The 23468-nt window shown below is 31.5% G+C and overlaps 7 protein-coding genes and 6 non-coding genes across 13 annotated transcripts; 5 read left to right on the forward strand and 8 right to left on the reverse strand.

Moving 5' to 3' along the window:
* Window positions 1-454: 454 nt before the first annotated feature.
* LOC109603840 (cuticle protein 7-like) lies at window positions 455-1150 on the forward strand. The gene is made up of 2 exons (XM_020020349.2): window positions 455-552; window positions 611-1150. Exons 1-2 carry the CDS (start codon window positions 541-543, stop codon window positions 1088-1090), a joined length of 492 nt encoding a protein of 163 aa, XP_019875908.1. The 5' UTR covers window positions 455-540; the 3' UTR covers window positions 1091-1150.
* Window positions 1151-2041: 891 nt separating this feature from the next.
* On the forward strand, window positions 2042-2651 carry LOC109603841 (cuticle protein 8-like). The gene is made up of 2 exons (XM_020020350.2): window positions 2042-2076; window positions 2129-2651. The coding sequence occupies exons 1-2, from the start codon at window positions 2065-2067 to the stop codon at window positions 2597-2599; spliced, it is 483 nt and encodes a 160-aa protein (XP_019875909.1). The 5' UTR covers window positions 2042-2064; the 3' UTR covers window positions 2600-2651.
* A 583-nt stretch (window positions 2652-3234) lies between these two features.
* On the reverse strand, window positions 3235-3784 carry LOC109603846 (cuticle protein 7-like). Its single transcript, XM_049966140.1, has 2 exons — window positions 3593-3784; window positions 3235-3537 (listed from the first exon to the last, which is right to left on the reverse strand). Exons 1-2 carry the CDS (start codon window positions 3782-3784, stop codon window positions 3301-3303), a joined length of 429 nt encoding a protein of 142 aa, XP_049822097.1. The 3' UTR covers window positions 3235-3300.
* A 1218-nt stretch (window positions 3785-5002) lies between these two features.
* LOC109603845 (cuticle protein 7-like) lies at window positions 5003-5710 on the reverse strand. The gene is made up of 2 exons (XM_020020354.2): window positions 5584-5710; window positions 5003-5526 (listed from the first exon to the last, which is right to left on the reverse strand). Exons 1-2 carry the CDS (start codon window positions 5632-5634, stop codon window positions 5059-5061), a joined length of 519 nt encoding a protein of 172 aa, XP_019875913.2. The 5' UTR covers window positions 5635-5710; the 3' UTR covers window positions 5003-5058.
* Window positions 5711-6332: 622 nt separating this feature from the next.
* On the forward strand, window positions 6333-6524 carry LOC126265457 (U2 spliceosomal RNA). Its single transcript, XR_007547940.1, has one exon. It is a non-coding gene; the product is annotated as a U2 spliceosomal RNA (small nuclear RNA).
* A 680-nt stretch (window positions 6525-7204) lies between these two features.
* Window positions 7205-7368, reverse strand: LOC126265454 (U1 spliceosomal RNA). Its single transcript, XR_007547937.1, has one exon. It is a non-coding gene; the product is annotated as a U1 spliceosomal RNA (small nuclear RNA).
* A 244-nt stretch (window positions 7369-7612) lies between these two features.
* Window positions 7613-7737, forward strand: LOC126265472 (U5 spliceosomal RNA). Its single transcript, XR_007547954.1, has one exon. It is a non-coding gene; the product is annotated as a U5 spliceosomal RNA (small nuclear RNA).
* Window positions 7738-8182: 445 nt separating this feature from the next.
* LOC126265474 (U5 spliceosomal RNA) lies at window positions 8183-8304 on the reverse strand. Its single transcript, XR_007547956.1, has one exon. It is a non-coding gene; the product is annotated as a U5 spliceosomal RNA (small nuclear RNA).
* A 346-nt stretch (window positions 8305-8650) lies between these two features.
* On the forward strand, window positions 8651-8814 carry LOC126265484 (U1 spliceosomal RNA). The gene has a single exon (XR_007547966.1). It is a non-coding gene; the product is annotated as a U1 spliceosomal RNA (small nuclear RNA).
* A 525-nt stretch (window positions 8815-9339) lies between these two features.
* Window positions 9340-9531, reverse strand: LOC126265456 (U2 spliceosomal RNA). Its single transcript, XR_007547939.1, has one exon. It is a non-coding gene; the product is annotated as a U2 spliceosomal RNA (small nuclear RNA).
* Window positions 9532-9965: 434 nt separating this feature from the next.
* LOC109603847 (cuticle protein 19) lies at window positions 9966-11157 on the reverse strand. The gene is made up of 3 exons (XM_020020356.2): window positions 11133-11157; window positions 10864-10992; window positions 9966-10280 (listed from the first exon to the last, which is right to left on the reverse strand). The coding sequence occupies exons 1-3, from the start codon at window positions 11142-11144 to the stop codon at window positions 10017-10019; spliced, it is 405 nt and encodes a 134-aa protein (XP_019875915.1). The 5' UTR covers window positions 11145-11157; the 3' UTR covers window positions 9966-10016.
* Window positions 11158-12733: 1576 nt separating this feature from the next.
* On the reverse strand, window positions 12734-14496 carry LOC109603844 (cuticle protein 8). Its single transcript, XM_020020353.2, has 3 exons — window positions 14474-14496; window positions 14218-14406; window positions 12734-13140 (listed from the first exon to the last, which is right to left on the reverse strand). The coding sequence occupies exons 1-3, from the start codon at window positions 14483-14485 to the stop codon at window positions 12868-12870; spliced, it is 474 nt and encodes a 157-aa protein (XP_019875912.1). The 5' UTR covers window positions 14486-14496; the 3' UTR covers window positions 12734-12867.
* A 4811-nt stretch (window positions 14497-19307) lies between these two features.
* Window positions 19308-22376, reverse strand: LOC109603829 (cuticle protein 19). Its single transcript, XM_020020338.2, has 3 exons — window positions 22365-22376; window positions 20631-20918; window positions 19308-20038 (listed from the first exon to the last, which is right to left on the reverse strand). The coding sequence occupies exons 1-3, from the start codon at window positions 22374-22376 to the stop codon at window positions 19709-19711; spliced, it is 630 nt and encodes a 209-aa protein (XP_019875897.1). The 3' UTR covers window positions 19308-19708.
* Window positions 22377-23468: the final 1092 nt, after the last annotated feature.

Here is a 23468-nt window from a genome sequence, read left to right on the forward strand (position 1 = left end):
TTGGTCAATGCAATAAAATGTTAATATTTCCGAGTTTCGACTACTGAAGGTTAAATGAAATGTATATTTTACGTCTTTTAATTTGTAACTGTTATTACTAATCAATAATTATCACAACAGATATTGATCTACAATTAAAGTATATTTATTGGTGTGGTTCATTCTGATATTTTTAAATTAAATTTTTTATGAATATGCAGGTTGTTGATTGTTAAATAAATTGTTTCACAACATTAACATTTGGTAATTGATAGATATGTGTCAAAATAACATATTAAAGTGATCCAATATGTCTTTTAAGTGTATCGATGTTAGTTTTTTAAATTCTTGTGAAATTCTGCGGATAAGATAAGTGTAAAGCACAGAATTAATTGACATTCACCTCTATAAAACAAATCTAGGTCAATTTTAGGCATTCCTTTCAAATAACACATTGTATACACGATCAGCTGAGACTGAAGTTCCACCACTGTAATTTCAGAGATATAAATACTAATCACTTGATTATTTTTTCAGTGTAGACACATTCATCAATCAATAATGTTCGCTAAGGTGACAATTAGATGGTAAATTTGCTTAGAAATTGATTAACGATGTTTGTTTTATTTAGATTTTGAGCCTTTCCGCCGTTGTGGCTTTCGCCAGCGCTGGTCTTTTGGACTACCACCACGCCCCAGCTCAAAGCAGCGCCTACTCCACCGTCCACGTGTCCCAACCCTTGGCTCATGCTCCAGTCCTCGCTCATGCTGCTCCAGTACTCGCCCACGCCGCCCCAATCTACGCCCATGCCGCCCCAGCTCACCACAACGTAGACTACTACGCCCACCCCAAATACGAATACAACTACGGAGTGCAAGACCCCCACACCGGTGACCACAAGACCCAACACGAAGTACGTGATGGTGATGTAGTAAAGGGCTCCTACACCGTTGCTGAACCTGACGGTACCCTCCGTACTGTCCACTACACCGCCGACGACCACAACGGTTTCAACGCTGTCGTAGAAAAATCCGGACACCCTGTCCCAGTTGTCAAGAAACTCGTCGCCGCCCCAATTGTAGCTGCTCCAGCTCATTATTACCATCATTAGGGCCCAAAATGTGTTTTATTTATTTTCTATTTTTGTAAATTGTTTTTTCTTAATAAAACTTCATAAAATAGTTATTTTTTTATTGATTGAATTGAACTGAATTAATACCACATATTGTGGGACACTTTGTATAGACATATTTGACTCATTTTATAGAAATTATTTAGATTTATCAAAAGCAGTTTAAAAATGTAAATACATTTACAAAAAAAATTAAAAATAAGAATCATATATAATTAATACAATTTAATTATTACTCTAAATAAAATTGCTGTCTAATGAGAAATGAGAAAAATGCAAACAATTTTTTAATTCTCAAAATGTTTGTTATTTTTTCTGATAAATTATTTAAAAATAAGTAAATAATTTTTATTGTACCATGAGTATGTGTCTTCATTCCAATGATTGATAAGTTATATTAAACATTTTAACTCTTCTAAACTTATTATTTGAAGTTAGCAAATTCTCTCTACTCTTTTATTTTATTTAATATACTCAAAATGTTTCAATTTTATATGATCATCAGGGCTCTAAAATAATTAAATGTCCCTAAAATAATAATATTTTGTTCTAACATTTTGTATTTAACTGAATATAAAATATTTATTACTTTTTTAATTTTTAAAAATTTGTCTTAAAGTTTAAAATGTGACCTTGAAATATATATTTTAACTTCAGGTATTGCAATTGTTCAGTTTGAACTAGTGAATATTTTAATACAATTAATTAAAATATATTATTTAATAGACAGACAGTTTACGTAAACACAGTTAAAGTGTCAAGTACCTTTTGGGTGACATTCACCTTTATAAGACTAAATAGGATCTAGGTCAGTTTTAGGCATTCTGTACTAAATACTTTCATATTGTTTACATAACTGATTTACCAAAGCTTCCACCACTAACACAACAAATATATAAATACAAATTTTTAATATATATCTTCAGTACAGTTTCAGTTTTCAAACCACGACCATGTTCACCAAGGTATAAGAGTTTATAAAGTGTACTTTCAAGGTTCAAAAACGTTTTATTTTAGGTATTGAGCATTTCTGCCCTCGTGGCATTCGCCAGTGCTGGACTTTTGGATTACCACCACGCTCCAGCTCAAAGCAGCGCTTACTCCACTGTACATGTATCTCAACCAATTGCTCACGCCCCAGTTCTTGCTCACGCTGCTCCCCTTCTTCATGCTGCCCCTGTACTCGCCCACGCCGCTCCAGCTCACCACAACGTAGACTACTACGCCCACCCCAAATACGAATACAACTACGGAGTACAAGACCCCCACACCGGCGACCACAAGACCCAACACGAAGTACGTGATGGTGATGTAGTGAAGGGCTCCTACACCGTAGCCGAACCCGATGGCACCCTCCGCACTGTCCACTACACCGCTGATGACCACAACGGTTTCAATGCTGTCGTAGAAAAATCCGGACACCCAGTTGTTAAGAAAATCGTTGCTGCCCCAATTGTAGCTGCTCCAGCTCATTACTACCATCATTAGGGCTCTATGTTTTATTTATTTTCTACTTTTGTAAATATTTTTCCTTAATAAAATGTTTAATTTATCAATTCTTTCATTCATTACATCCAAATTTCAAATCTCAACCAACTGATTAAAATTCAATCTCCGACTTATATTATTTTTATTACAAATGCCATTTTTTTATAATTGTTCATTTAACACAGGTGCTATTGTGAGAGTTAAACTTAACAATTACTTAACTACATTTCAAGGGAATGCTAATAAAAATATTCATTTTATTACCCTGATAATATCTTCATGGTTCTTCATAAATCTGTTGTTCCCTTCCCATTCCAGTCTAAGCCCTTGGTACAATTTATACGATTCAATAACAATATTTCGAAGACAAAAGAATAAGAACAAAAGAACAGAAAAGTATAAACTTTAAAAATAATAAAAATAAATAATTAAAAGTTGCATATATTTTCAATTAACATACGTAATGTTTTCGTAATATTTTTATTATTTCAAATATTTTAATCGTAATCTTGATAATTTATATATTTACCAATGTAATCGTTAATTTTTTAGTGAGTGTGACCCTCAGAGACTTTATAAAGTTTCGAAGTGAAAGTGTGATTACTTAATTAAAACAAACAAAATTAAAATTCATATAAAAAACTTTATTTAAGTAATACATAGTATTCATATCAATAAATATAATTGGGCAGTCAGGTACGTTAATGATGATAATAATGGGCTGGAGCAGCATGCACGGCGTGTCCTGTCTTTTCTACGACAGCGTTGAAGCCGTGGTGATCATCGGCGGTGTAGTGGACAGTGCGGAGGGTACCATCGGGTTCGGCTACGGTGTAGGAGCCCTTCACTACATCACCATCACGTACTTCGTGTTGGGTCTTGTGGTCGCCGGTGTGGGGGTCTTGCACTCCGTAGTTGTATTCGTATTTGGGGTGAGCCTGTGACACCAAGAGCCAAATAATTAATACGTTAATTACACCCTAATAAACTTACGTAGTAGTCTACTTCGTGGTGAGCTGGGGCGAGTACAGGGGCGGCATGAAGAAGAGGAGCAGCGTGAGCAATTGGCTGAGATACATGTACGGTGGAGTAGGCGCTGCTTTGAGCTGGAGCGTGGTGATAATCCAGAAGTCCGGCGTTGGCGAAAGCCAAAACGGCAGAGATGCAGAAGACCTTAGCGAACATTGTTGTTTGATAGTTGAGAATATACTAAAGAAAAAATCATATGTGAGTTATTTATATTGTTGTAATGTTAGTGGTGGAGATTTATTCCTCGTCCAATTATGTAAACAATATGTAATTTGAAAGTATTTAGTAAGGAATGCTTAAAACTGACCTAGATCTGATTTCGCAGGTTGCAGGTGAATGTCAATTCTATTATCAATACAAATAATCATAAAAATATGTCTTCATATAATTATAAATTATTATAAATATGTTAAAACGACAAATAAATTAAAAATAAAAATTAAAAAAATGGAATATTGTATTATAAATTAATAATTATAATAAACGAATGGTACTTTATAAAATTTATTAGAAATTATGAGATAACACAAAGAAAGCAGGATATTGATAACCTCTGTTTCTAAAAGTCTGTATTAGTCTTCATTCAAGAGTGAAGAAATTGGTGATCACCTCTGACTGTAAATTCTATTAATTTAAAATAAAAATAATATGTTGAGTGGTTGCATTTATTTAATTCTGTAAATTATCTATTAAGAAATATTAGACATTTAATTTTAATTGTGAAATTTCACACACTTATAGAGTTAACTCCGGATGTAATAAGGTTAACTGAGGTCTAATATAAAAAAAATATACAATAATATATAAAAATCATAAATTTATTGTGATAATAAAATGAAGCAGAGTTAAATTTGTTGTAGGGAAGAAACACTATGACCTGCTTAACCATGTTTGAAACAATTATGTAAAGAATATTTAAATTAAAAATATTCTAAAGAATGTTTGACCTAGAACAAATTTCGCATGAAAGTGAAATTAATTAAAATTACAGATAATTAAAAAATATTTTTATGAAATACATTCTTATATCTATGTACATATAAATATTATTTTAATTATATTGTTTAGAGTATAAATATTCCAATTTTGTAAACAAACATGCTTGTTTACTTTTAGAGTCTCATTATAGTAAATAATTATTTATTAATCATATAAGCTAAAAAATATAAATGTTAAGTTATTTTATTATTGAAGATGCAATTATATATTAATTATATAATAATTTACAAATGTTAAAGTAATATTTAACATTTACTATACTAATGTAACTGTTTATTTTTTAATTTATTCTATGATAATAAATTATTATTTTTACCACGTTCTTCATTTAATTTAAGTCTAAATTTTGTGATTGGAATGAAACAATAATACAAATATTTTTAATATTATATTTAAAAAAATAAATAAATAATTTATGTCGTGCACGTATATTAATGATGATAATAATGAGCTGGGGCAGCTACAATGGGAGCAGTAACAATTTTCTTGACCACAGGGGCGGCGTGTACGGCATGTCCGGTCTTCTCTACGACAGCGTTGAAACCGTTGTGGTCGTCGGCGGTGTAGTGGACAGTGCGGAGGGTGCCGTCAGGTTCAGCAACGGTGTAGGAGCCCTTTACTACATCACCATCACGTACTTCGTGTTGGGTCTTGTGGTCACCGGTGTGGGGGTCTTGTACTCCGTAGTTGTATTCGTATTTGGGGTGGGCGTAGTAGTCAACGTCGTGGTGAGCTGGGGCAGCATGAGCGTAGACGGGAGCGGCATGAAGAACTGGAGCAGCGTGGGCAAGAACTGGTTGAGACACGTGGACAGTGGAGTAAGCACTGCCGTGAGCTGGAGTGTGGTAGTCTAAAAGACCAGCGCTGGCAATTGCGACGAAGGCAGACAAACACAATACCTGAAAGAAACAATGATTGTGAAGGTTTACCATGAAACCGTGCTGTTTTGTAATTACCTTGGAGAACATTTTTGTTTGTTGAGATTTCGGACTGAACTGACTAAACATGACAAGAAGTATCCTTTTATATGTCTTAATTTTTGGTGGTGGACACGAGACCAACAAGTACAATGAAACCGAAAGGTACGAAGAATTTGATTATCAAATTCGACCTAGTTATTGAAAATCACTGGCGTCTAGGTGAATGTCAACCCGATTCTGTTTCATAATTTTACTAATTGTGTGGTATTGTTGCCATGTCGGTGCACTTCCTATCTACATATTTAGAACAGGTGTTCGTAACGCTAATTGAAATTGAAATAAGATATGTCAGCTATTATCATTAGGAATAAAATTACTAATAGAAATTGTCATTAATCATATACGACAAATGTGCTCCATTGCAATAAATTTATTATTATAAACACAGTAAAACGAAGTCAATTTAAAATTATTTGTTTATTTGATTTTGTATAATAAATTAAAACATATTTGGACATTATAAACAAAAAATGTTTGTGAGATAGGTCATGTACGTAATGAATGACACTTTTACTTGAGGTACTTGGACTATTATAAAAGTACTTCTCAGTACTGTTCGTGTTCCACTAGCTCTTCCTTCGTATTCATAGAAGTTGCTGCCAGCTTAAACCTGTTTTGAGAAAGTATTCTTTCATGGTTAGATGTAGCTGTTATTCATTCGGTACCTCTCACCACCGTTGTGCCCAAAATAGGGATGAAATAGGGGAGGTAGAGAAAATGTCGGTATCGCTTCTCGGCCCTATGGCTAAGATCAAAGTGTAGTATCTGTTCTTATCAGCTTAATATCTGATACGCACCGCATGCGGTGCCAGTATATTAAACTGATTTTTGGAAATTGATGGAGGGTTAGGGGCTTGCTCCACCTCTGTCGCGGGTTGACCCGGTATTGCAGTACCTCCGGGAACGGCCCATAAATATTAATTAAACAAAAGTATTTCTACAAATGTCAACTTTGTATTTGCTAATCTGGATAATTTTGGCCCACTCCCTTTCCCAATTATGAGTTAAAACTGACTGATGTGTTTGTAAATTATTTGTAAAATTTTTATTTATTGAACCAATTGATCCTGTTAGATTTAGTATTGATAAACAACATTTGTCTTCTCAAATTTAAAAAAAGTTTATACTTCCAAGTATAATCGTACCAGGCTTGTATCACATACACATATAGACATTACTTAGAGTTCCGTACCTAAATGTGGTTATGTTAGTTTAGAAAAAATAACATGTTTCAGAAAATTGGCTTTTATGTGCAAAATACATAGACTCCCGGAGAACTTTAGTTATAGTAACGACATGTAGTACCATAAAAAAGCTCTAAGTTTAGATGAAATACTATTATGATTTAAAGATTAATTGAGAAGTGTTCATTCAAAGTTTAATAATAATAATAATAATAATAATAAATAATAATCAAAAGAATGTGTTATGAAAGACATTAACACATATCGTGACGTTTAATAAAAGCTAGTCGACAATTTTGTATAAGATTTAGAAGACTTTCTTAGACTTCACTTAATTATTTGGAACGACTGTTGTAAGTAAAGTGTTGTGACACTGTAACTGTATAAATATATTTATGTTTGGATTAGATTAGACCGGGATAGCGCGTACGCAGTCCCGACTACCAAAAATTGTGCGCCCGAGTTATCCACATTAGGGATAATCGCAGGTTTCAGCCCGATCGTAGTGCAATGAAAGGGCCTCGTCCTGGGGGAACCGCCTTGATGATCACGGTTAACCTCTACGCCAGGTAAGTATGCCAATTTGGTGACAACTCCAGGGTTGTTAGCCCTTTTGTTATAACAACACCAGTGAGATGTAGGAACTACCATTTTCCATAACAAAAGATTTATGGGACTCAGGTAAAGACTTTCTATGCTATTATCGTAACAATTCGAATGCTGAGACCAGACGATTTGAATATCCAGATGGCGATAGTACTTATATTTCACCGGTGTCCAAATGGTAAGTTGTGGTAAATCGCCCTGACAAGAATTAAATGGTACTCTGGTATCTCTTCAATATGCGAATAAATCTTTCGCCTTTTACTAAAGATTTCCGTGGAGAGGTACAACTCAAATGAGTCTGTAACAATTTTTTGTATGGACCTGGCGTCAGCTGGGTCCTAAAATTATAAATAAAGCATAAATTTTCATTAAACGTTTAACTATCTGAAAAAAGGAGGCTATATATTAAGGAGTTTTACAATATGTGTATGTCCAGTTTGTTTAAATACATATACACTGTGTCTCAAAAATGGCTCTTTAGTTCCATAGGAATTAATTAAGACTTTGTTTTATTATTTATGAATGTATTTCGATGACACTTAATATTGAATTTTTATGACACAGCTGTAGTGAATCTGGTCATCCAGTTGATCAATCAATCAACCAGATCAATATTTACGTAAAAATATTATTATTTACAAATTTTGTTTGGTTGTGACACAAATTTTTTAATCATCTTTTTTTATGAAGTACTAAAGTCCAGGGTACTATAGTCACAACAGTTGCCTCCTGTAGTTAAAAAGATTCTATTCTATAAAACTTATGTTTTTATTACAATTTTAGGACCCAACATACGTCAGGTCCATAACAAAAAATAGTTATAGACTCATTTGAGTTGTACCTCTCCACGGAAATCTTTAGTAAAAGGCGAAAGATTTATTCGCATATTGAAGAGATACCAGAGTACCGAGTACTACTTGTCACGCCGGTATACCGCTACCTAGCGTTTGAACACCGGTGAATTATAAGCGTCTGTCGCTTGTGTTCACTTCTCAACACAATGGTACTGCTTTTTAAAAAAGAAATTATTTAAGTTACTCTTATAATGTTATAATAAAACTAATTGTGTGATGGAAAAATCATTGTAGGATATTCTTAAATTTGATTTCTTCCACTATTGAAATGCACAAAAATAGTCAAGTTCTTACTGTACTTGAAAATTTTATGTAATAGGAAATGTTAGTACCCAGTACATCTCACTGGTATTACTGTGACAAAAGGGCAAATAAGGCTGAAGTTGTCGCCAAAATGGCATACTTACCTGGCGTAGGGGTCAACCGTGATCATCAAGGCGGTTCCCCCAGGACGAGGCCCTTTCATTGCACTACGATCGGGCTGAAACCTGCGATTATCCCTAATGTGGATAACTCGGGCGCACAATTTTTGGTAGTCGGGACTGCGTACGCGCTATCCCGGTCTAATCTAATCCAAACATAAATATATTTATTTATACAGTTTACAGTGTGATAATTTTAATCCTTTAGCTTTATCACAGTCATTCCAATAAACAAGTGAAGTTTTTTGAAGCTTTATTATTAAACGTCACGAAGTTTGATAATTTCTCTCTTACACATTTTTTTTAGTGTGTTATTAATTAAAAATGGTGGAAAGTCAGTATTAAAACTTAGAGAGTTTTTTTGAAGTTACAACATGTCGTTACTATAATTGAAGCTTGGAAGTTTTCTGGGAGTCTGTATCTCTGGCACATAAAAGTCAATTTTGAAACTATAACTATATAACTATATTTTAGGTACCCATCCTTCATATAATAGTACGATTTATACTTGAAACTTTGTTTTTGAGAGAAGCTACTTTGAGCAGAGAAAAATTTTTTTTCAATCTACAACACTGGCAGCACAAATTGATACAATCAAATTCAAATGTTATCAAGATATGCAAATTCAAAGAAGTTGATATTTGTAGAAAACTTTTGTTTAATTAATATTTATGGGCCGTTCCCGGAGGTACTGCAATACCGGGTCAACCCGCGACAGAGGTGGAGCAAGCCCCTAACCCTCCATCAATTTCCAAAAATCAGTTTAATATACTGGCACCGCATGCGGTGCGTATCAGATATTAAGCTGATAAGAACAGATACTACACTTTGATCTTAGCCATAGGGCCGAGAAGCGATACCGACATTTTCTCTACCTCCCCTATTTCATCCCCATTTTGGGAACAACGGTGGTGAGAGGTACCGAATGAATAACAGCGACATCTAACCATGAAAGAATACTTTGTCAAAACAGGTTTATGCTGGCAGCAACGAAGGAGGCACTAGTAGAACACAAACATAGAAGTACTTTTGTTACAGTCCAAGTAACTCGAGTAAAAGTGTCATTCATTACGTGCATGACCTATCTCATAAACATTTTTTGCTGTTATTACAATATTCTCGTGTTTAGGAAGAGTTGGCCAATGTCGGTGTTAACATTTCCTTCCGGGATTTCGATAAAATTACAGTACTCAGCCCACTAATGAGCATAATTAATTTAATTTTTAGACTTTCAAATTGTTTTTCATCCTGGTTATACTAAAACAATATTAAAACAATTATTAAAAAAATAATTTTATTTAAAAAAGTGCATTTAACAATAAATAATATATTATAAAAGTTAATCAATGATGGTAGTACGAAGGAGTTTCCAGGATGGTTTTCTGGTAGACGGGTTCAGTGTGGACGGCGTGTCCGGATTTTTCTACGACGGCATTAAAACCGTTGTGGTCATCAGCGGTGTAGTGGACGGTTCTGGTGGTACCGTCGGGTTCCACAAGGGAGTAGGAACCTTTCACTACATCACCATCACGGACTTCGTGTTGGGACTTGTGATCACCAGTGTGGGGGTCTTGCACTCCATAGTTAAATTCGTATTTAGGATGAGCCTAAAAATTAAATGGTACCTTCAAAAATTTAAAACATGTTGAAGTTTTATAATTGTAACAAGTGACGTAGATATTACAATTTATGAGGTAATAATTTCTAAAATTGTTTTATGCTAATTATTATATGATTACATAAAAGTTATAAAAATAAATGTAACTAAACACTACTGTAACGACACAAGAAGTTTTGCGCAAGTCTTATTTCTCATATATGAAATTACTTAAGTATTTTATTGGAACGACAAGTTTTGTAACATTTATAAACAATAGATTTTCTATATTTTTTGTATCTAATAAATAGTTTAGTTACTTTTTAACATGATTATCAACACACTTGACTGTAACTGACAGATGATGAACACATTTTATTGATATAGTTCGAAAGTGAAAATTAAATAGAAAACATATTTACATTGATATAAATATTCGGTATTTATTTTATGCTTTTCCTTTTATTGAACATTTGCATAATCTACACATATAATTATCATATTTTGAATAGATTAAATTATAACTGATTTATCATCGTTTAATATTAATATTGGGAAAATTAATAATAAATTAATTTTCCTTTGGTACTCACGTAGTAATCCACATCGTGATGTCCTTCAGAACCATGCCCATAACCGGACAGAACATCAGTGGAACCGTAACCATGGTAATCAACAATACCAGCATAAGCAACTGCCAAAAAAGCAGCGGTGGTGATAATCTGAAACATTATCCATTAAGTAATTCGATCATAACGTTGATAAAAATTTAAAATAAGGCACACAATTTAATTTCTCTTTTCATATTCACTGCACACGTTACAACATCACAGTCACATGTGTTTTAATAATTTTCACACACCTTTGAGAACATCTTTACGTTGTTGGTCGTTACGAGTTTGGCACTGTAATACAAAAGGAAAAACGGCGTCTCCTTTTATAAAGACAAATTCGGATGTGCGCCGCGAACCCCGCTTTGAATAATAGGAGGAACTCAGTTTTGAAAGTTGAACGTCTTAACAAACTGACCCACTTACAAAACTGTACACTAAAATGATTATTTTGAATGCAGGTGACTTAATGTTTAAGCTTTATTGGATAATTATGGCAAATTAGTGCTCACAAAGAATTGCTTCAAATGGTATCGATGAAATAATTGATTATTTTATTGTATCGACTGGATCACTTTCTATTTCTTTATTTATTATTTTGTCTCGAACAGGAAATTATACTTACGTAGCTTATGGTAAGTAAATTTGTCCAAATTACTCCTTATCCAAAGAAATCACAACCTTCGAATTGACTAAACCATTCATCAAGGTAACTAAATAAGAGGATTAAAATTTTGGACCAGGATAATTTTCTGTGATTGACCTCAAGCTATTTACCAAGCGTCATTAACATCACACGGATATGTTGTTGAAAAGATTTGATTAATTAATCAAAGATCCTTGTTAAGATGTTGACGAGCGCCATTAGCGATATAATTAAATGTTTATGGCGGTGTGAAATTTTGAACACATTGTAAGGTATAATTTAAAAGATAAAGTACATTTTCAGTAATAATTACATCAATTATCCAATTTATTGTTTAAATTTTTTAATAGATTAAATAAGAGCTTTAATTTATTATAATACAGCATTGAATAAACACAAATTAAACATCAATTTTATCTCATTAAACACTTATAAACACATAAATTTAACATTTTATCTAAATAAACACTTTACTTAAAAGTTTAATTTTGAGTGTTTGTTTTGAGTGAATGAATAGAAAAAGTTCAGTATTGAATAAGCACAAATTCAACATCAATTTTATCTAAATAAACTCTTATCTCAAGCTTCTTTACTTTTACTTGTTTATTATGACTGAATGAATAGAAAAAGTCAAATTTTCTAAGAACTACACTTTTTCAGGAAAACTGTTATATATGTTATACATATTTATATTAAAACGATTTTACCTTTATGTCTTTATTTTTATTGAACGAATAGAAACAGTTATTTTTTTAAGTACCACGTGTTTTTTTAAAGAATTTTATACACTGAATTCTTTTATGGGTTAAAACACACAAATTATTAACTCTTCATTATAATTTAACATTTAATAAACACAAATTAAACATCAATTTTATCTACATAAACACTTATAAACACGTAAATTTGATATCATTTTACCTAAAAAACACTTATCTCAAAACTTTTTAACTTTGTTTCGTTATTTTGGCAGAATTAATCACACCTTTTTTGAAATATTTTTTTCATTAAATTTTTATATGTAAAAAAGTGTTTTCATGAGCTCAACCTCAAAGATTTTTATATATTTATGTCAATATAATTATATCATATTTAGTTTTTTCAAGATTGATTTCAAAGAGATTATTTGGATGGGTGAGTAGTTTATTTAAAGTCAGGGAGATTTATTGTTTAATTTCTAGAAAAGCTTAATAAAACTCAAATGTATGAAGATAAAATATATTTTATTTAATAAAAAATAAATATGGCATATATCATGATGCAAGGGAGCTAAAACGTTACAATAAAATAGGAATGAGGTATGTACAAATGAGCAACAGCTAAATTAGTCCAGGAGATCATCAATGGTAACCGTGTCCAAGGGCGACAGGAGCAGCAATCACCGCCTTGTGCACAATTGGCACTGGGTGTACGGCGTGTCCAGTTCTTTCTACGACGGCGTTGAAACCGTTGTGGTCGTCGGCGGTGTAATGGACAGTACGGAGGGTACCATCGGGTTCGGCGACGGTGTAAGAGCCCTTCACCACGTCACCATCACGTACTTCGTGCTGGGATTTGTGATCTCCTGTGTGTGCGTCGGCTACTCCATAGTTGAATTCGTATTTGGGATAAGCCTGAAAGACACAACATTATGTTAAATTAATGGCAAACATTTGCATCACACCGCACTCATAAATAATTGCGTCGCAGTTATTAATTTATAAAACAGCTTGATGTAACGCAACATTTAATCGTTTAAAGTCAATCGAGATTGCATCTAATGATTTTAAGACGTTGGCTTGAGTATGTTAACGTGCAATTATCTGCCCAGTCCTCGCTACACTTTTTCCATTTCCACACCAAAAAACCTCATCCAATCTTCGGGTGATTGCACAGTAACTGTGCATTAACTGCACATTCTTACCACCCGGAGGCGAATGCAAGTAATTCGAGTTAATCATGGTATAATTAGTATAATTAGAATCAAAACATTAACTTGAGTTTTGAAAATTTCACAGTTTCGTGGAACAAAGAAAATTGGTACCTACCGAGTACCTACTCGTACATGTCCAGACTTTGGTTTACGTTTATGTGTAGAAAGTTATGTAATTGAATGTGAGTAATTTAGTAGAAAATGCAATATGTTATATTTTTCGTGATCGTTTCGACATGATTTTGTAACAAGTAATGAAATCGTTGATAATATTTTTGTACATATCTGAATTTATTACAGGTTTTTTACTGCTGTTTCAATATTTGAGCTTTTACTTCATTTTTTTAATTTAGTTTACATATTTTAATGAAAAATTAAGTAAATGTTAATAATATAAAGTAATTTTAAATTGTCACAATAAATATTTCATGATAATTTTATGATTAAATGTTACTTAATTTTTTTCAGAGTTTCACAAATATGCTTTAATGGCATTTAGATTAATTTATATTAATGTTATTCAATAAATTGTCTGTTTTTACAAATACTTTAAAACAAAAACAAGATAAGACTAATAAAATTGATATAATAAGATATTTATATGATAATAATTTGATTAAAATAATTAGTTGTATGTTTAATACTTAAAAGCAGTTTTAACATATGTTTTCTCATATAATTTTTTGATAAATATATGAGTTTAATCTTTATAAATCCTTATTTGCTTTAATTAAATTGTTTGACAGAAAATTTCATTAGAAGACATCACTTTACTCACATAGTAGTCGACATCATGTGTGGTTTTGTAAACCGGGGCAGCAACAGCGATGGGGGCGGCCTTAATGACAGGAGCTGCGATGGCTATCGGGGCTGCGGAGTAATAACCCCCCAGACCCCCCAAATCTCCATGCCCTCCTGCAATAATGCCTGCCTGGACGTAAGCAACAATGGCAACGAGTGCTACAATCTGGAAAAATAAAAAATCTTCATCACTGTTTGAACTGTCTTCGAGGAAAACTGTAACGAACACACACCTTTGCGAACATTTTCGTTTTGGTTTTGCACTGAGCTGATGCGGAACTGCTACTACCTTAGGGTACACCGACGGTCGCTTTATATAGCCATAAATATGTGCAATGGGCAAACCACCACGCGTCATTTACCACGATTCCCGTTGAAAAAAAAAAATGATCGATCCCACAAGTACCCAATGGTCAGACGTCACGTACCCGACGATGGAAAGTATTCGGTTGCGACAATAGCAAGGTCTATGTGGAGCATGTACGGTACGCGTTTTTCTATTTTCAACGCTTCCTAATGTTAAAATTCATGATGTGCAGGTTTGGTGGAGAATCACTGATTTTCTGTGCTTTTCTAATCAGAATCGTACATGGTACTAACTTTGCCAATGTTTACCTATAAGTATTAAATTAAATTAACTATTTATCATCAACGCAATTCCATCATTGTAATTTAAAATATGATAAAAACTTTTGTTTACAGATCACTGTCTTAAAAAATTAAAAATTTCAAGGTTTTACTTACAGATATTATTTTCATAACTATGAAATTATTTTCTAGGTCTAATTAAATAATATTAAATATTTTAAGCAGCATTCTAGTTTTATTTAAAAAATAATTCCTTTTTTTTTAGAAAACACAAATTAGTGATTATAATTGAATTTTGAAAGTGTATAGTAAAAAAAATTAATATAATATTAATTTGATTATTTAATGAATTAATTACAAATTTATTGTATAAAAAGGATAAATCTAATAGAAAATTACGATTTATTTTGTTTTTCAATTTTATTCTATTCTAAAATATTATTATTATTAATTATTAATATTTATGATTTGATTTTAATTTCCTCATTTTTATTCAAATTTATTTATTGTTTCCTGATTTTAATTTAATTCTTCTAAGAGTATAAAAAATTGAAAAAATTAATACAAACTGAATATTTATAAATTTATTACGGAAAATAAAAAACTTCCTCCAATATATTACAATATTCTATGAAAAATTTTAAATATTATTTGTAATGTGTATTTTAATCAAAACTAGTTTATAATAATTGTTGTCCAAAATGATATTATTAATTAATATAATATATAATATTTTAATAATAATAATAAATGCCTTTATTATCAATTATTTTATTTATTATTTTATCTATAGTTATAATAAATCTGTATGTATATTTTATAAATTAACTAAAATTTTGTTTTATTAGAAATTATTTTTAGATAACATTTTAAATTTAATATTTTTATATGTGATACTTCTATGGCATGATCAGATTATTTTATTTTTCTCTTTGAAATATTATTTTCAATATAGTTATTAATAATATTGCTAAGATTATAATTAATTAATTTATTTGGATGGTCCCACAATGTAAACATTTGAAATGTGTAAGATCATTAACCGTTTAAGCATTAATTATTCATATTTGAAATTGACCTTTATCAATTACAAATGCATGACCATTTCTTACTCAATTCGGTGCAACTACCATCGGAAACTATGTCACATATGATTCATAAAAATATCTCAATTACAAATACTTAGGCTAATTACTAAATTGCCAACTGCAAACTTTATTATAGGCTGTTGCTTACATATGTCATTACAGAATAATACTGTAATAGTGGATAAGTTGTTAAAAAAAAATAAATATGAGTGAGTAACCGTGATAATTTAGAAAAATTTAGCATCAAATATCTGTGGAATTGTTTAAAATTTGCCATTGTAAAACGACATACATGCATGCTACATAATAAAATGAAGTTTCACGTTTGAGAAACAACAATTTAAATAGTTAATTATGTAAATGATTTTATGTGTTTCATTCGAGCAATCTAATTAAGAAAGTTTAAAAAGAAATGTGATTCAACAATGGAATATGCTAATTGTGCAATCTGCTAATATGTTCTTGTCTGTCTATATTCAAATTTTTTAAATAATTTATGATTCATTGCATAAATGGCTGAAACTAATTTTGATTTCATTTAGATTTTCATTATTAACACAAATTGCAACATAACTATATTCTTCAATATAATAACTGAGTTCATGTTATCAATTCGAACCATCACCAAACACAGGTATTAATTAAAATACACAAATATGCATTAAACGTCGTTGCATAATGTTTCACCATTGAAAAGACAATAAAATTAAACTAAAATCTAATTAAGAAATACAATTTATCTGATGGAAAACAACGGCTTTATGTACAACAAATAGTGCAGCACTGAAATGTATCTATTTCGTTTTTGTTGTTTATTATTATTTTACTACAACGGTTCCGATGCAAATAAACTGTTTCAAAGAGTCGGTTACTTAATCGTGCATTTATTAACTTGCCTCGATTTTTAATAACTTCATAAACTGATACTGCTAATGTAAGTATTTAGTGTTAACATAAATGCTGAGAGTCACGAACTAGTATTTTCAGGAGATACTTTGTACATGTAAGTAACGGATCTATTAATTATGCCGATATGAAAGCGAAATTTATTAAAGACCGATTTATGGTCACGATAATAATATAATCAATCTAATATGTGTTTATGGTCAACCAAATGCTATATAAAGATCTATATCAGAGTACCTATTACTAATGTTCAAAATTAGTTAATTAAAATTTATGGTAAATTATATTAGTTTTACCTAAAGAAGTTTTATAGTTTAAAATTTAATTTAACTATGCACTTTTATTCCAAGAAATTACCTTGCAATTTTTTCCTCCTTTGCCACATTACTTAATTCCGGGTCCAATTTTACACTCTATTACTCAAGACCTTGCAAAATTTTACTTTAAAATGTTGCTTTAATCTTAATCTTATAAATTTATTTGTAAGTAACTTTCTATAAATAATAAACAGTAATTAAAATTAAGCTAACGAAGAAAATAATAAAACAGTTTTTCATAGTTTTTATCCTTGACACAAATTCGTAAGCATTCACAGGACTAAGGAATGTGTTCTGAACATTTTCATTTCCTTCCTTTACAAACGGTTAATTAGCGTAAAACCGCAGCACGTTATGAAATTCAGTAGCAACGCTGCAAGGCCTTAATTAAAAAAGAAAATAGTTCCACACAAAGTTTATTTACTATATTAAAAATTGAATAAGACTTATAAATTGGTCGTAGAATATTTGTGTGTATATTTTACATTTTTATATTAATTAATTTATAATTTAGATAAAATAACTTTTATATTTAAAATATTTGGAATACAGAAAACTACAAATTATAATATGAGTAAATTAACGTAGTTCCAGATTTGTAACATAAAACTATTATTATTTAAAAATTCTTCAATGGAGCACAGAAGCTTTTAGTAAAAACTTTTTTAAAGTTTTCAGGGCTTTGATAACTCTTTTATGGTGTTTAAAGTATGAAGTACCTCTTTTCAACTTGTGACAATTTCTATTAAAAAAAAATCTGACCTTGAGAAGCTTTACATAATATATTTCACTTCACCATTAATTAAATAATTTCGAATATTTCGCCTTCGTACATTATTAAGTTCACTTATGATTAAGTATAAATCTGTTTCGCTCGAGTGAACCTTTCTACCCATTCCCACAAATAAATTTTGAGGTCATAATATAATCCTGATTGTACAACCATAACGATTCCGTTAATTGTATAACAATAACGTTGCAGTAAATAAATGCAAAATATTCAAAATAGTGATCAAATTTATGCGCAACACGCAGCTTTTATCGTGTCATGTCTGTGTAAACATAAATTGTTCCTAACCACTTCGTGTTTGGAATAGGATCTGAAATTTATCTGGAAGTCTTGGTGCTAACTTTTTTCCACTTGTGTTTTTAATTTAAGGGTTGATTCTATGGGAAGAACTTTCTTAACTTACATAATTTAATATCTGAGTCTAAGTATCTTAATTATACAACCTCTGTGTTTGTTTCAATCAGATTTCCTCTGCCTACAACATTTTGAAGAATTTACGGTTTATGTAAAACGGCATTATATAATGTATTGAACTCGTTAAAGGAACGCAATAAAATTCAGTGAAGCGTTTTAAGCTTCCGCGACGGAACCGTATACAAATATTACAATATTCGGTTACAATGTGTCGTGAATGATTAAGTACCCTCTAGACTATTTGATTATATTAAATAACCATCATGTTGGTTAACTGGTTACTCAGTATTTGAAAAATTAATTCCCCACTATCAGTTTCAGTTTCAGTTTTGAAGATTGGCTGAAATTTGCTGGCAAAACATTTTTTTAAAATCGAATAAATAAAAGGACATTTTAAACTAACATAAGACATTAAAAAAGCAAAAAAATGTGTGAATTGTTACAATTATTGCATGTGCAACTTTCCCCATTACATATTTTCCATCACGTACGAAAATTTATTAAATAAAACTACCATAAACACAATTTTATTAAATTAAACATTAGATTTCATCAAATTGCTTCAGTGGACTTAATATACTTGTCCGACATTAGTGTAGTAACACTTAATTGTGTATAAAATTATATGTCTAGTGGCAAAGGCCATACTAAACTAAATTAATTAACGTCGGCGGATATTGCACATGTAAAATATTTATATCTGTTTGTAATTTGAAAATATTGCGGTTTTAATAATGCGTTTTGTTATAAATACAATAATATGAAATATTAGGTTAATTATACTTTGTTTTTGTTGGAACTGACATTGGCAATTTGTTTCATTCAATTAATTAAACAATTTATAATTGTAGGCCAACTTAGAACGATTAGATCGTTTTGAAAAATTTAATTTAAAAATTAAAGGTGGAAAGAAGAAGACAGTGTTGATGAATACATGATATATTTATGATATAAAAGTGAAAAAAACAATACTGCATGACATAGAACTAGAATATGATATATACATAAGTAACACAATAAAGAAGCATAGGACAGATCATTCATCAAAAAAACAATAGGGGCGCATCATTTCGGCATGGCGGTCTGTGTCCGACTGCTCAAGAGAAGACATCAAGGGTAAATAAATAAGAGCACGCATCTTCCTGGCAAGCAGTCATCCACGAACATTCACAGACATCCGACATCTTATAATGAACAAGTTTTTTTAATTAACGAAGACATAAAAAAGTCGTTCACCATAACACAAACGACCCAACCAAGTTTTTAAGGTCCCTGATCGGTTGCATCATTTGCAGCCAAGAAGCTCCGCCACAAAGCTGGTTTGTGTCGAAACTTCTCCGGCGATGCTGGCGGAGGCGGTCGTTTTTAGCCCTTGAGCAGCCCCCCGTAGGCCAGGGGACCGGCCAAGCCGTGGCCCAGGGGCGAGGCCAGGAGTTGGGGCGCCAAAGCCGGAGCCGCCAGGACTTTGGGGGCCACTGCGACCGATGGGTGCACGGCGTGGCCGGCTCTGGTTACCACGGCGTTGAAGCCGTTGTGGTCGTCGGCGGTGTAGGTGACGGTTCTGACGGTTCCGTCCGGTTCCACCAGGGAGTACTGGCCTTTGACCACGTCGCCGTCGCGGATTTCCGATTGAGTCTTCTGGTCTCCGGTGTGGCCGTCGGCTACGCCGTATTTAAATTCGTACTTGGGATATGCCTACAATGAAACAAATAATTTATGCGGTGTTTGTCAATGGGAAAATGAAATTGGGCCCGATAAAATTTTTAGAAATCACGCACAGGTGAAAATCCGACATATGGTTACCCAGCGAGAGACTATTGCAAGATTCATTACCAAGTTCCGTCTGGTCAACGAAAGTGAACGAAGATGGTGTTGAAGAGTCAAGTACACGGTTGTGTGTGTACGGACGAGCAAATCGCCAAGGTTGAATTGCCATCGAGGTACGGATTCGTTTTGTTATTGTTTTGTAATGGCTCGTTAAATAATTGTTGTGTTCGGGAAGTGAAATTTTATGAACCCCGTTTTATTGCACTTGTTTTTGGCACTTGCATGATGTTTGGTCGTTTGCAATGTCTGCAAATTTTAAATGCATATGGCACAATTGTCCCAGGACTATTACTCAAGACTATTAATTTAAATTTAAGACTTTCACGACGCCTTTAATAACACTTTGGTTTTCTCCCATATAGTTTCGTTATCAACTTCATTTCATCAACAAAATTAAATAACTTGGATGTAATCATGGCCCACCAGACTCATGTGTAATTTAAAGCAACTAATGCCTTACCACGTAGTCGACAGATGGTGCAGCCTTAACAACTGGACCTAGAGGTGCTTTGAGAAGGGCGGGGGCGGCTAACGCAGGCCCATAGGCTGGTATGGCGGACCCATAGGCTGGTATGGCGGGTCCATAGGCTGAAATAGCCGGTGCTAGGGCTGGTGCTGCGATGGCATGACCTAAGGAACTTAGGGCTGGCCCCAGAGCAGGTCCAAGTGCTAAACCGTGGGCGGATATCGCAGTAGCCGGCAGCAGACCAGCTTTTGTACTTGCTATCAGGGCAGCGAATGCTAAGATCTAAAAAGAGTACAAATACATTGAAATAACTACAAAAATAAATAAATATAATATATAAATATTATGAGAATAGAATAGAAATGGACAGATAAGTTATTTACAACTTTTGCTTATACAATTCATTAGTAAAATATTAATACAATTATCAAATAAAATGTGAAGAGATAAATTCATTTTCAGCAATGTAAATGTAATTTTTATGTTATGGGCAATTATAAAATAGATTTCATTTTATTTATTGGAAATTTAGGAAATATTTTTTATAAATTTAAAATTGTAATAACATTTTAAATTGTGTACTCAAGGTGCGAAAGACACGCATAAAGTTTTGGCCTAGTTTCCAATTAAAAATTTATTTATTCAGCTGCCTCAACGGGTACAACCTCATTACAAACTAGTAATTGACATTTGTATAGAATAATTGCCTACAGACGAAATATGGACTTGACAGAATAGAAAACAGTTGCAAATTTTCTGGTATTATGTCGACGGTTATGAGTGCGTACGGGGATTATGGAAATTGGAATTTTAATAGAAACATGGTAGAGAGTACTACTTACTAGGAATATATGCAAATTACTTGGAAAATAGTAAATCAAGGTTCATGTTATATAACTACCTCTACTATGTTTCATTCATGCGTTTCTTTGAAAGCAAAAATTGAATAAAATATTAATTATTTTACTATTTCTATGACTTTTTCATTAATTAAACAAGGGAAAGATTAATACAAGGATATAAAACTCCTACATTAATTTTTAATTAGAAGTAAGTTTAATTATATATATATATATATATATATATATATATATATATATATATATATATTTTTGACGTTCAATGAATTTTATTTTTACGTTTTTATAAAAAGTTTATATTTTCACATAATTTTTTTATTTAAATAAACCATTATTGCTGATAAACAAATTGAAAAAAGAGACCAAAAATAAAAAAATCGTACAAAATATACTTTAAAAAATAAAAAAAATTGTATAATGTGTATCTAAATACATTTCTAAAAAATGCACATTTTACAGTTAATTGAGTAATTGTAAGACTTTGATAAAAATATTAAGCATTAAATTGATGTACAGCTGTTTAAAATGTCAAAATTTTAGGTATTTTAAATAAAATATATAATCATAGGCATATAAATTATTTTTTACTATTTTTTACACTTCATTAAGTAATTTAAAACTTTACAACAAAATAAAAAAGTTATGTGCTAGTTTTTTAGACTATTAATTTATAAAATAATAACTATAATTAATATTTTATTACGTGGACACCAAAACACACTATCGGAATTAATTAATGTTATAATAATATGTTAAAATTAGTCACGCCGCTCAATATTATGTATTATATTGTTCATACTCTTTTTTATACTATATTTGGTCACACAAACTTAAAACACTAAAATGTCAACAGCCAAATGGGCCCTACCTTCGTATACATGTTACGTAACAACACTGTACAGTACTCTTAACTGAGTATGGAACTGCACTGTACTGTAACTCGGCTCCGATGTCTTTTATAGGACCTCTAACCCTATCTATGCAACGACCAAAACGCTCACCGGGATTTGTGGAAAAAATCCACACTCGGACTTTTGTCCTGGAAAAAAAATTATTAACGAAAGTGCATTGGTGCATTGTGGATTGGAGGCAAGGTCGTTGTCGCCATGGGTTTTTCAGATCCTGAAAGCAAATGGGGGCTCCATTGACAGAAATCGACTGGGTGTGTCGTTGCGGTTTTAGATAAAATGGAAAGACACTCTGTCTGGTTTTAGTTCAGACGTTCTTTGAATCTACGAAATACACACAATTTAGTAAAGGAGGTTGACATTAATTAAATTTCTAATTATTTTTTCATTCTAATTGGAAATAACACTAATAAAGACATACTATTTAAATATATGAAACTAGTATCTCCTTTTTAAATAAATTAATAAATCAATATTTTTAATGGCAATTAACAATTTGAAATTTAAGATTTCTTTGATAAATTATCATTGAAAGGTGTAAAATTTTAGTTAATTTTATCAACGTAAAATATTCTTTCTGTATTTTATAAATAATCTCATTAATTTAAAAAATAATTTGTTTCTGTTAAGTTAGGTTAGGCCAGATTAGGGTAGGTTAGTTTAGGTTAGGTTAGGTTAAGTTAAAGAGACCTTTTTCATAAATAATAATAGAATATAGATTTTAATAAAAAACTAAATTACATATTTAGGAAAAACCATAATAATTAATTTTGATTTTTTATTACAAATATATATTTATATGCTTATCATTGGCTTAATTTTGTTGAAGAATGATAATAGTATTTACTGAGTACATGATGATGGTTATCTTGAACAACAATGAAATCTAATCAACAAAACAACTACTAACAAATTTTCACTGATATTATTCCACAATAAAATCATTAACAAATAAAAATTAATTACTTATACATTTTTTAATATTTATATTCATTTTTAATATAAGTAGGTTAGGTTAGGATAAGTTAGGTTAAGATAGGATAGGTTAGGTTAGGTTAAAGTGG

This window comes from Aethina tumida, chromosome 4 (assembly GCF_024364675.1).
Source record: "Aethina tumida isolate Nest 87 chromosome 4, icAetTumi1.1, whole genome shotgun sequence".
In the NCBI taxonomy this organism is placed as follows: domain Eukaryota; kingdom Metazoa; phylum Arthropoda; class Insecta; order Coleoptera; family Nitidulidae; genus Aethina; species Aethina tumida.